Here is a 12,151-nt window from a genome sequence, read left to right on the forward strand (position 1 = left end):
CATTTTTACAGATGCAGATCCTGAAGCCCAGAGAGGTCTGGGGCTTGCTCAAGGTCACCCCGCGAGTCACTGGTAGGCTGGGCGACTGCTGGCCATCCAGCTCCAAGTCCACCCTCCAGACCACATCCCTACGCTCGGGCAGTGCCTTGGCACCGAGAGGGGCTGTGGCCTCAGGGGGCTCTTCCCAGCTGCCTGTGAGCTCTGCAGGGGGGAGGGAGGGGCTCTTGAGTGAGAACAGCTTTTCTGATGCTCATAAAATTTAATGTTTTTCATTTACTGTCTTTCTCATGAATCGTGGCCATAATTTACTGAGCTGCAGTTGAAATATTCAGGAGGTCTCCTGTATTCCTTCCAAAGGCCTGTGATTAGGAATGCACACCGCCTCCCCGGGTTTCAGAATTTACATTTTTATATGAAAGTCTCCACTTCCCAGCACCCTGCAAAATAAGTGTAAAAGCGGCACTTCAGGGTGAGATAGTTTCCGGAGAAACCCTTGGGTTTGGGGGTTTGAGTCAGCGGCGCTGTGATGTTATCTGGCTCAATGGGCTTGGCGGCCGCTTTCTCAGCAGTGATAGCACCTGCCCCGTGCTGAGCCGCTGAGCCGCGTGCTGTGCCGGGCTGGCTGCTCTGATGTCAGCTCTTCCCCCACTTCAAAGCCCACCTGACAGGCAAGTGGGCCAGAGACAGGCTCCAAAGTGGTGGCCCCGTCTGAACTTCAGCTCCCTGTTAGCCTCCGGCACCCTCCCAGGCCCCTGACCCCGCTCCTGGAGGGTGGGCTAGAGTCTGGATGCAAGACAGCATTTATGCCAAACCTGGTAGCCTTGACGTACAGCAAGTGCTCAGAAAATGTCAATGGTGGTAGTGCTCCTGAGGGGTCCTTTGTGGACAGAGTGGACACATAGGCCACGAGAGTAGGGGGCAGAGGTGAGCAGAATTTGGAGCCAAGCTTTGGAGGACAGCTAGGATTGCAGGAGCTATGCAGGAGGGGTGTGGTGCTGTCAACACGGTCTCACTTGGTCAGTGCCAGTTCTTGCCTGGCTCCCATTCCTGCCCTCACCCCGTTGCTTCTGTGCCAGGTCAAGGAAATGAATGGGAGGGTGTTGGTGTTTGAAGTCTGGGTTATAGAGAAGCCCAGTGTGGGCTCAGTAGTATGAAGGGCTTCTGTGTGTCCTGACACAGAGCCGTCAGCTGTGGTCACCGTGGCCACTGGCATTCTTTCGGAACAGGTTGCAGACATGGAATCCCTTCAGCCTCATGGAAGGATCTTAAGCAGAGAAGGGGTGTGATCCAATTAGGAGCTGAGAAGGGCCCTTTGAGCATCATGTTGGGGGAGGGGCACAGCGTGGCCACTGGGGGCTGGTGTTTGTCTAGGCCTGGGGGAGCTTCTGAACCAAGGGTTGGCCACAGGAGAAGGAGAGGGGCCGGATGGGCAAGAGGCGAGGGACCTGGTCTCCAGACCACGGGCTCTGGATGCGGCTCCTATGCCTTGTACGGGTGCTTCCTGCAGTCCAGACCCCAGCCAAGGACCTCTTAGATTCAGCTTTGTAAACCTCATGAAAGCTCTGTGAAATAGGCATTCTTGTCTGTTTCACTTTATTTATTTATTTGAAGGTATATTTATTTTACTTGACAGGTACACAGATACAGCAACAAAGACACAGAGATCTTCCAACTGCCAGGTCACTCCCCAAATGCCTGTAACAGCCAGGGCTGGCCAGGCTGAAACCAGGAGCCAGAAAGTCTGTCCAGGTCTCCCCCGTGGCTGTCAGGGGTCCAAGTACTTGGGCCATCATCTGCTGTCTTCCCAGGTGCCAAATCAGAAGTAGCGCAGCCGGGACTCGACCTGGCACTCCAGTATGGGACACAGGTGTCCCGAGTGGTGGCTTCACCTGCTGTGCCACAACACCTGCCTTAGCCTGATACTATGGATGGGAAACTGAGGCCCAGAGAAGGGAGACTAAGCGGCCCAGATCACAGTTAAGAAGCCAGACTGGTGGGTTTGAGCCCCCAGCTGCCAGGCTGTGGCCTTGGCCCTGTGAGCAGTACCGTGTGCGGCCTCTGCTGGTCGTGCTCCAATGGGCCGGGTGAGAGCTGAGGGGAACCTGCTGGCAACCTGCACGGCTGTACCCCAGCCTCCTGTGTTCTCGTTAGGGGAGAGTGGATGCAGCAGAGGCCCGCAGCTCACGGTGCTGTTGGCACCTTGTCCTCTCCTCGAACAACCCCCAAGGAGGGGCTCACTGTGCTTTTGATGCTGTCGCCTGCATGTTCTGCCTTTGCCCTGTGAGGGCCCCGGGGGAGGCGGGAGCAAGACGGGTGCCAGGGCTGTGAGCCACTGCTGCTGGGCGCAGCCTTCCTCTGCGGCTTGCTTGTGCAGTCTCAGAGAGACCACGTGTCGGCAGCGGCAGGGACCAGCATCCTGGTCCCGGCTCAGCCTTGCTTCCCTGTCTGGGTCCCAGCAGCCTTCCGTTGCCCCTTGAGCTGTTGGTGGTGCTGGTTGCTTCCTTCCCCCAGTTAAACCCTAAACCCTGCTGAATGCTGTCAAGTGTCAGGACGCCCAAGCCCAGAGTTCTTGGTGCCGAGGGGCGCATCGTCAGGGAGACGAGGGCAGGCTCTGAGCTCTGGAGTGGCTTCCAGGCCTTCACTGCTCTTGGTGGCTCCGCAGGTAGGACTGACGCGCCACCATCTCACTGGCACTTCAGCTGGGTCTGCCTCCCAGGCTTCGGCTGAGCCTGCCGCTCGGTGGCTTTCCCATGTGATCCTGGAAGGGGTTGGACCCAAAATGCCAAGGTCCTGCCTCATCACAGCAAGTCTGCACACTCCTAGGGTCAGCCCTGGGCACAGCACAACCAAGATAGAAGGTAACCTGGGAGGATGAAAGAAACCAGGGAGAGTGAAGACAGGAGAGGCAGGGCCGTGGGCTGTGGGGTCACTCTGACCCTCCTCCCTGCAGACTGCCTGACTGTGGACATCGCTTCAACTTGCTGGGCCTTGGTGTTCCCTGTCTGTCAAATGGGGCTGTGTCTCCACCTCCCAGGCTGTAACGTGTGGAGTACTTTGAGCCCCACCTGATGCACAGAAGGGCAGGTTTGGTTTGCTGTGGCAGGTACCCCGTGTAGCCACCCAAACCATTGCTTCTTGTCCCCATGACAACCTGCTCAGTAGTTAGCAGTGTCCTATTTGACAGACAGGATCCCAGGATTACTCCCTCCGGGTCGACAGCAGGCAGTGAGTAGTCAGGAGCTCAGTCTGACCCCCAGACCCCTCAGTTTCCTGAACTCTGTCCATGTCGTCTTTCCTTGGGTGGGGGGTTCTTGATGTGGACCCCCCCCCCCCAGCTGTCTCTTGCAGCGTGTTCATCCTGAGATTTCACTTAGAAAGTTGTTTCGAAGTCTACTTTTTTTTAATTTATTTTATCTGAAAGTCGGAATTATAGAGAGAAGAGAGGCAGAGAAAGAGAGAGAGAGGTCTTCCATCTGATAGTTCACTCCCCAATTGGCTGCAACGGCTGGAGCTGCACTGATCTGAAGCCAGGAGCCAGGAGCTTCTTCCGGGTCTCCCACGCGGGTGCAGGGGCCCAAGGACTTGGGCCTTTCTCCACTGCTTTCCCAGGCCATAGCAGAGAGCTGGATCAGTAGTGGAGCAGCTGGGTCTTGAACCAGCACCCATATGGGATGCCGGTGCTTCAAGCCAGGGCGTTAACTCACTGCGCCACAGCACCGGCCCTCGAAATCTACTTTGAAGAAGGCTGCTGGGAGCTCCTGGAATCTTCTCGGGGGCTCGCCTTGACCCCGAGTCTCACAGCAGGCCCTGCCTTTGCCGAGGCTCCTCCCTGGTCTGGGGGCTCCTTTCCCTCCTTCTGGGGGTCCCCAGGGGGCATGCTTGTGATCTGCTCTGTGACTGGCCAGGCTGGGCCGTGGGAGCATCGAGCCCAGCTGTTCTGTCCCCAGCCGTGGACCATGGGCTTGACAAGCCCGTCCCTGGGCTGCACGTGTGTGTGTGTGTGTGTACACATGTATGCAAGGCTCTCAGTACCGAGAAATTTGAATGGCAGCTCTGCCGCCCGCTTCTTGTGTGGCCCTGGGCAAGTTGCTTCTTCCTGTGCTCCAGTTTGCATAGAATTCCGAAGGCTGGCACTTCCCGCCTTAGGAGCGTTGGAGGGTTCAGGTGAGGTTGGGGATGGAGAGTGTGGAACAGGCCTGGTGCAGGTGCCAGGCTCCGTGAGCCACCCTCTCTCTCCCCAGTCTCCGTTCCCCTTGACCTGGGGCACCTCCCTTTATAAACCGCTTCTCCAGGTCTCCCCTGGGGAGGAGCCAAGAGCTTTGGGTTTCAAAGCAGGAAGGCTGGTCTGTGCGGGAGTGAGCCCAGTGGCTTTCCTCCACTCTCACATGGGCACAGTAGGAGGGCACTTCAAACGGTTTCTGGAAAATGAAAGTAGAGATAAGGTAATTTTGATGTAAAAATTCTTTGAAATCCATGCATAATTTTTCATAACGCACATTTTTTGAACACCTCATGTGTGTGTCTTCCTGGGTTCTTGGTCACCTCAAGGGCCACGTTCTGGAAAGTGCATGGGCTTCGGTGTCACAGGACTGGGGTTCAGGTGTCACTGTCACTTGTGAGCTCTGTGGCCTCTGATTCCAGACCTCACCTTGCCCCTCTGGTGAATGGGCAAGGGTGAGGAAGGCGGTGCTCACCTGTGGGGGTGGGGATGGGGAAGGTGGTACTCACCCTGTGGGGTGAGGATGGGGTGGGGATGGGGGTGCTCACCTGTGGGGGTGGGGATGGGGAAGGTGGTGCTCACCCTGTGTGTGGGGGGGTGGGGGGATGGGGGGCTCACCCTGCGGGGGTGGGGAAGGGGGTGCTAACCCTGTGGGGGTGGGGAAAGCAGTGCTCACCCTGTGGGGGTGGGGAAGGCGGTGCTCACCTGTGGGGGTGGGGATGGGGAAGGTGGTACTCACCCTGTGGGGTGAGGATGGGGTGGGGATGGGGGTGCTCACCTGTGGGGGTGGGGATGGGGAAGGTGGTGCTCACCCTGTGTGTGGGGGGGTGGGGGGATGGGGGTGCTCACCCTGCGGGGGTGGGGAAGGGGGTGCTAACCCTGTGGGGGTGGGGAAAGCAGTGCTCACCCTGTGGGGGTGGGGAAGGCGGTGCTTATCCTGTGGGGGTGGGGAAGGGGGTGCTCACCCTGTGGGGGTGGGGAAGGCGGTGCTTATCCTGTGGGGGTGGGGAAGGGGGTGCTCACCCTGCAGGGGTGGGGAAGGCAGTGCTCACCTGTGGGGGTGGGGAAGGGGGTGCTCACCCTGGGGGGTGGGGAAGGCAGTGCTCACCTGTGGGGGTGGGGAAGGCGGTGCTCACCCTGTGGGGGTGGGGAAGGCGGTGCTTATCCTGTGGGGGTGGGGAAGGGGGTGCTCACCTGTGGGGGTGGGGAAGGCGGTGCTCACCCTGTGGGGGTGGGGAAGGCGGTGCTTATCCTGTGGGGGTGGGGAAGGGGGTGCTCACCCTGCAGGGGTGGGGAAGGGGGTGCTCACCTGTGGGGGTGGGGAAGGGGGTGCTCACCTGCGGGGGTGGGGAAGGCAGTGCTCACCTGTGGGGGTGGGGAAGGCGGTGCTCACCCTGCGGGGGTGGGGAAGGCGGTGCTCACCCTGTGGGGGTGGGGATGGTGGTGTTCACCCTGTGGGGGTGCAGGGATTCCACGAGCTGCCACACCAGAGGCCGGTCCTGCCGTTGATGCTCGGAAGTGTGCTAAGGTGAAGATGGCTCTGGCTTGGCTCATTCTTAATTAGGTAGGTGCAGTACAGAAATCACAGAAAGACGTTCCCACACCTCTCCCTGCAGCCGTTGTACACAGGGCCAAAAAAGCCAGCTTGTGACTTTTGTCACTCTTAGGTTTGGAGGCGTCCGAGTGAGCACTCTTGGAGGGTCTGGGTGTGTGGCCCAAAGAGCCTCAGTTGCTGTTGAAATTTGGTGGTGGTTGTGCGGTGTCTGTCACATTGATTAAAAACATCTAACATCTTAGACAAAGGAGCGTGGAACGTGATTTACTGGAGTGTGACCCACAGGGAGCATCCTGATACGGAAGGACGTGCTAGAGCCTTTTAACAAAGAGTGTAGTCTGTCCGTGGTTGGTTTGGCAGGTAATCATGTTAATTCCTGGGATTTCACAGGTAGAAGAGCTCTCCGTCTTTATTTTCGGAGCTCATGTTTCTGGTCCACCAGCTAGAAGGAGTTCAGTCTTCTGACACCCCAGGGATGTCATCTTGGTACAGCTCAGCTGTCACCTTCTTGGTGATTCCTCCCCCATCCTCAGACCGGGGCTGCCTAACAGGTCATCCTGTAAGCTGGCACAGTGACTGCATTGGTTATGGCTGCCTGGGTATCTTCTAGAAGAAGGCGTGCAGCGATTGATTAGTTCTGTCTGCCAAAGGAGAGTGCAGTGGAATCCCCAGATAGTTTTCCAGGCCAGTTTGGGTGGACATTTAGCTACATTCCAGCCATTTGGGGCTAAACCCATGCTTTGAGCTCTTCTACTAGTGCAGAAGCAAGAGAACCGCTCAGCAGTGGTTTGCCGACACAAGGGCGAGTATCTTCAGTAATTTGGTAGATGTTCCGAACCACCTTGTTACTTAAACTTCTGTGTCTGTCTGTCTTCTTCTCTCCTTCTCAAAGATAAAACCCCAAACGTGACTTAGAAGCCTTTGCACTTAAATACCTGATAAGCCAAGCACTAGCGAGGGGCCGTGTCTTCCACTTGCTGGTTTTCTCCTTGGCCTCTCGGAGAATCCAGGTTCCGTTCCCATCCTCTGGCCCCCCTTGGGCTGGACTTGGAGCTGTCAGCCCTGGGCAGGGTCTTGCTTTGGATCTGTCACTGTCATTAATGTATGGCACTTCCTCCTTCACTGCCCTTGGGTCGGTTTTCATGGACAAGAACAGCTGAGAGCAGAAGGAAGCAGCGGACTCGGAACTGGCCCTCAGCACTGCGGGTCCTTGTGGGGATGTCGACCGTGTATGTGCCTGGGGGTCTGCCTGGCATGTGCCGAGGACCCCTGGGAAAGTGAGCCCTGAGTGTCGTCCCTTGGAGGACCTTGTGGGACACCTTGTCCTCCCTCCAGGCCTCTCTGTCGTGATTTGCCTGGCTGACTGCTATGGGATGTGAAGTGGTGGACCTGCTGCCCACCCTTATCCTCAGCACCCAGCCCTGCGTCCTTGTCTTTAGTAGCTCTGTGATGTTCTTGCCTCGGGGGCGGCGGGTCTTCTGGCAGAGCTGTCTGAGAGCCTCGGTGTGGTACCCCATGCCCTTTGTACTCTCCGAGACCCACATCGGGGCCGTCTTCCCCGCATCTCTTGGCACAATCAGTTCTCACGTAAAACTGGCTTCCTCACTGGGCGTGTCACTCTGTGCCATGCCTGGTGAGTGGCATAGTCTGCACGCTGGACTGGTGAGGTGGGCTTTACAATCCCATTTTGTAGATGAGTGGAAGTCGTGGTTTGAGGACGCGTGAGCTCACATGGCACATGTCAGATGCAGGCCTGATAGTGGCTGGTCGCAGGGACATGTAACAGGAAATCGCAGAGCTGCGGGCCTCAGCTCGGCAGCACCGAACAGTGTCAATGGTTGCTGGGAAGTTTTTGTCTCCTCAGTCCCAGTGGGTTTCTGTCTGTCTGTTTTTCATTCCCCAGGAAATGCAAGCTCGGTCTGACGTGGTCAAATCACTCTTCCGGCTGCAGCAGAGAACCAGGGTTTTGACATCCCATAATAAACACTCCTTGAAGCTGGGATGTTGCAGTGTTTTATGCATTTATGGAAAATTGTGGCACTCTGGTTCCCACTGCAAAACAAAACCAAACCAAAACCAAATTGCAAAACCCCCCTCTGCTTTGGATTGACTGTGGCTTCATGTGGCCCATCAGCAGGGAGCTGGCAGTGGCTCCAGCTGTGCGCTCCCTGCCTCCTGCGTGGTGGGCGCATCCCAGCCCCGAGCCAGCTCATGGATGGTTTCTGTGGTCTCCATGTGGAAGAACCACACAAGCATTTATTAACGATGCTATACTGGTTTGTTACTGGCCAAAAGAAGATCAGCTTAAACTTCTCTTACACAAAAGGGTAAGGCAATAGGGGAATATTAATTTTGGGTCTACACAAAGGAAAAAGCTGATAAAAAGGCTCAGTGGCATATTCTCCCTTTGTTAATTGCATGGTTCTTGCAATATCTTTTGTGCCGTTTTCGCTTGGTACTTCATACCTGTTTGAAAGACGCGGGCACCTCGGGGCCAGAGGGAGTACCTTTGAGTGGGAATCATAGGGCAAGTTAATGGGAGCCTGGAGATGAGAGTGAGGAGCCCGAGACATTTCTTGTTGAGTGCACAATGGCTCTCTTCTATTTCAGATGAATTGCAGTTCTTTAGAGCGTCTAAATGACTTTTCTCACTGATAAAGAATATGCATTTCTAGGACACTTACATAAGGAAATGTAGAAAGAATGGGAAGAAAACACAGCCCTGACTAATGGCAAGATCTTGGTGTGTTTCCTTCTGTGGCCTTTGCCTTATAAAGTCGTCACAGTGCAAAAGTAGGGCTCTCCTTCACTCCCCCAGAGGGAGGACTCGGGTCCTGCCCCTCCTCCCCCGTGTCTCCCTTCCGTACCCCTACAGTGGCTTGTGTACCACCCATGGAGTTGTTCTTGCAAGGTGGAAAGGGTTCGGCAGTTCAGTGTAGGGAGTGCTTAGGTCAAGTCCTTTGGGAGGGGCAGAAGGGCAGGGCCTGATGAGGATCTGCTTGGCTTTACACTTTGGGGACTTCTCTTGAAGGTGCTTGTGGATTCTTCATTCAGGGTCTTGGGGAGAGCATTTTTATAAAGTGTTTAAGTACAAGGGTGCTTGAAAAGGGTTGTGAGAAATGAAATTAAAAGACAAGGTGGGGCCGGTGCTGTGGTGCAGCAGGTTAATGCCCTTGCCGGAAGCGCCAGCATTCCATTTGGGTGCCAGTTTAAGACCTGGCTGCTCCACTTCCTATCCAGCTCTCTGCTGTGGCCTGGGAAAGCAGTGGAGAAAGGCCCAAGTCCTTGAGCCCCTGCACCCATGTGAGAGACCCGGAAGAAGCTCCTGGCTCCTGGCTTTGGATTGGTGCTGCTCCAGCCATTGCAGCCAATTGAGCAGTGAACCATCAGATGGAAGACCTCTCTCTCTCTGCCTCTCCTCTATCTGTGTAACTCTGACTTTCAAATAAATAAAATAAATCTCAAAAAAAAAAAAAAAGATAAGGTTAAGGGCCAGCCTTGTAATGCAATGGGTAAGCCACCTTTTGCAGTGCTGACTTCTAATATCAGAGTGCTGGGTTGAGTCCCTGCTGCTCCTTTCTAATGTGCCTGGAAAGGCACTGGATGGTGGTCCAAGTGCTTGGGCCCCTGCACCCACATGGGAGACCTCCGTGGAGTTCCTGGCTCCTGGCTTCAGCTTGGCCTACTTCAGCTGTTGTGGCCATTTGGAGGATGAACCAATGGATGGAAAAGAGATCTCACTCTCTTTATCTTTCTCTATCCTTCTCTCTTACTCTGCCTTTCAAAATAAATATTTAGTGCCAAAGATGTTAAGATTCGTGAATAATTTTTCCATAATACGCCTTTTCTACTTATTTTTTAGTGTGCCCTTGCAAATTGTAGCTGAGTCATGTGTGCCATGATCACAGACCACTTTATAGCCACTTCTGTTTTTAATTGTCTGAAGTCAGCCAAGCGTATTGAATAATTCAATTTGGAAAACCTGAGCAGCTTACAGCAGGCCCAGATGGGTTATCCTTGGGCACAGTGGAGTGATGGGATCACAGCTGAAACCCAAGGCTTTCTGTAAGATGGGGATAATAACACCTGCCTAGAACTAACCAGGGTGATAAAGTTAGGAGGACTTAGCCTGACAGAGCATCAACAGTGACTCAGAAGTAGTTCTGCCTCTGCAGTGTGGTCTATCACCATCACCGTCAGCACCATGAGTAAGGCTCTGGTTGTGCTTCTTGGTGTTCAGAAACAAGGCTGTTACAGACACAAATGGTTAGAGTTATTCTCAGTGTGCCATTTGCAGGGACATTCTTGACAGGTACAGCACAGACTAGACAAAAAGCCTTTGCTAGACAATTGTTCCATCTCCATTTTAGAATAAAAGTCTGGAGTCCCAAGATGGTCTGATTCTGTCACAGTCTGACCACGAACCAGGGAATCATTGACTCTCGAGTATTAAAATCTGGCAAGTCAAAGCTTGCTCAGCGTCTTGGTGGATCTGCATGGCTCGTAGGTAAGCAGTGTCAGAGGCTGCAGCCTTCGCCGCCTAAGCTAAGCCACCTTCCCGCTGTCACGAGGCATGGAAACAGGTGCAGAGAGACGATGGCGGGTCATGGGCGTGGGTCTGCCTGTGAACCTCACAGCCCGGGGCTTGTTGTGTTGCAGGTGGCGGAGATGCACGGCGAGCTGATCGAGTTCAACGAGCGCCTGCACAGGGCCCTGGTGGCCAAGGAAGCCCTCGTGTCCCAGATGAGGCAGGAGCTCATCGATCTCCGGGGGCCGGTGAGTACTCCTGCCCGGCTGCTCTTGGCCGTGGACGCTGCCCATGACCTTGCTGTTCAGTCTGTCCATTGTTGGCAGTGTCAGGCATATACCAAAGCTCAGACATGGGAAGAATGAGCATCTGTATACCCAATACCCATATCCGTGTACCCAGTGCCTACAGTGACCATGACCATTTTTACTTACTTGGTGGTCTTACTTGTGTGTGTGTTTTTTCTGCTCGTTTTTGTGTGTTTGTCTTTACGGAGACAATGTGCTTGGGGAGGTCCCACCCAGACCTCTTTGGCGCTGTTGTATTTTGGGTCATGTGATTCTCTGTGGCGAGGGCTGTCATAGGCATTGCGGGGTGTTCGACAGCAGCCTTGGTTTCTACTTGAGAAGCTACTGGCTTTCCTCCGCTTGTGACAGCCGAAGAAGTCTGTAGACATGGCCGTATGTCCCCTGGGGAGCAAAGATCACTCCTGGTTGAGAACCAGGGCTCTGGTTCACTCACTCTGTTGGCTCTGTTACTCTGTGGAATGAAGCTCCGTGATATTTCTAATGCTTTCTGTAAGATGTGTGTTCTTAGAAGCTGAGGTTGTCTCTAGCACGTGGCTGCTGCCAGCTATGATGCTGTGAGCATTTAACACATGTCTTTCTGTGTACACATATAATAACTTCTTCATTTGAAAGCTTTCATTATGGAAAATACTTAAGTACCTAAAGGTAGGCAGAGGAATATATATGCACTCTTGTGGCCATTGTCAAGTTCAGCTGTTATCAATGTCTGATCTTGTTTCAAGTTACCTATACTTTCTCCCTTCCTCTGTATTATATGAATCAAATATTGAGCTTTTTTTTACCCGTCGACATTATATATCTCTAAAAATAAGAACACATAAAGATGATACCATTATCATCGCTGACATTGCTCTCTATAACATCAACTCTCAGTCATTGTTCAAATTTCCAGTTGTCTCTCTCCTTTTTGTGTGTGTGTTAAGGATCCACCTGAATTGCACACATTTAATTGGTTGATATGTCTTCTATGTTTCTTTTTCTTTATGTTTTTTAAATTACAGTGAAAGGCACATGACACAAAACTTAACCATTTTGACCATTTAAAGCACATAGTGTAGAGGCATTAAGTACATTCACTGTGCAGCCATCACCACCATCCATCTCCAGGACTCGTTCATCTTTCTCACCTGAATCTCTGTCCTCATTGAGTGTGAGCTCCCCATCCTCCCATCCAAGCACTAACCAGGCCTGGCCCCACTTAGCTTCCAGTTGGCGCGGTTAGTAGGGTATGGCGTGGACATGAGCTCCCCCTCCCACCCCCACTGTGGCTGTGGACATGAGCTCCCCAAGCATTTTGCTCACCACGAGAGAAGCAGACCCTTTGTTCTTCTGTTAGGTCATGTTTATTTTTCTTTCTGCTTTGTAGCAGTTCTTTGTCCATCTTTTTCGGTTGCTTGTGCATATCACCTCCTGGTCTGTAGCTTAATCACTCACTTTTAGTAAAAGTGGAAAATTTCAAACAAAGCAGAGAGAATCGTGTCACAAAACTCCATGGACACAGCACTCGGCCTCCGTCATTTTCACACCAGGGTCATTGTTGC

General features: G+C 53.7%; 1 protein-coding gene across 2 annotated transcripts in view; it reads left to right on the top strand.

The window, feature by feature from the left end:
* Positions 1-12,151, top strand: part of SNX29 (sorting nexin 29) — a 473,054-nt gene that overhangs the window by 319,631 nt on the left and 141,272 nt on the right. For both annotated transcript variants that reach the window (XM_062180202.1, XM_062180203.1), the window contains one exon: positions 10,434-10,550. In XM_062180202.1, coding sequence (XP_062036186.1) covers positions 10,434-10,550 — 117 coding nt within the window. The remainder of the gene's footprint in view (positions 1-10,433; positions 10,551-12,151) is intronic.

Source organism: Lepus europaeus, chromosome 21, assembly GCF_033115175.1.
Source record: "Lepus europaeus isolate LE1 chromosome 21, mLepTim1.pri, whole genome shotgun sequence".
Classification (NCBI taxonomy): domain Eukaryota; kingdom Metazoa; phylum Chordata; class Mammalia; order Lagomorpha; family Leporidae; genus Lepus; species Lepus europaeus.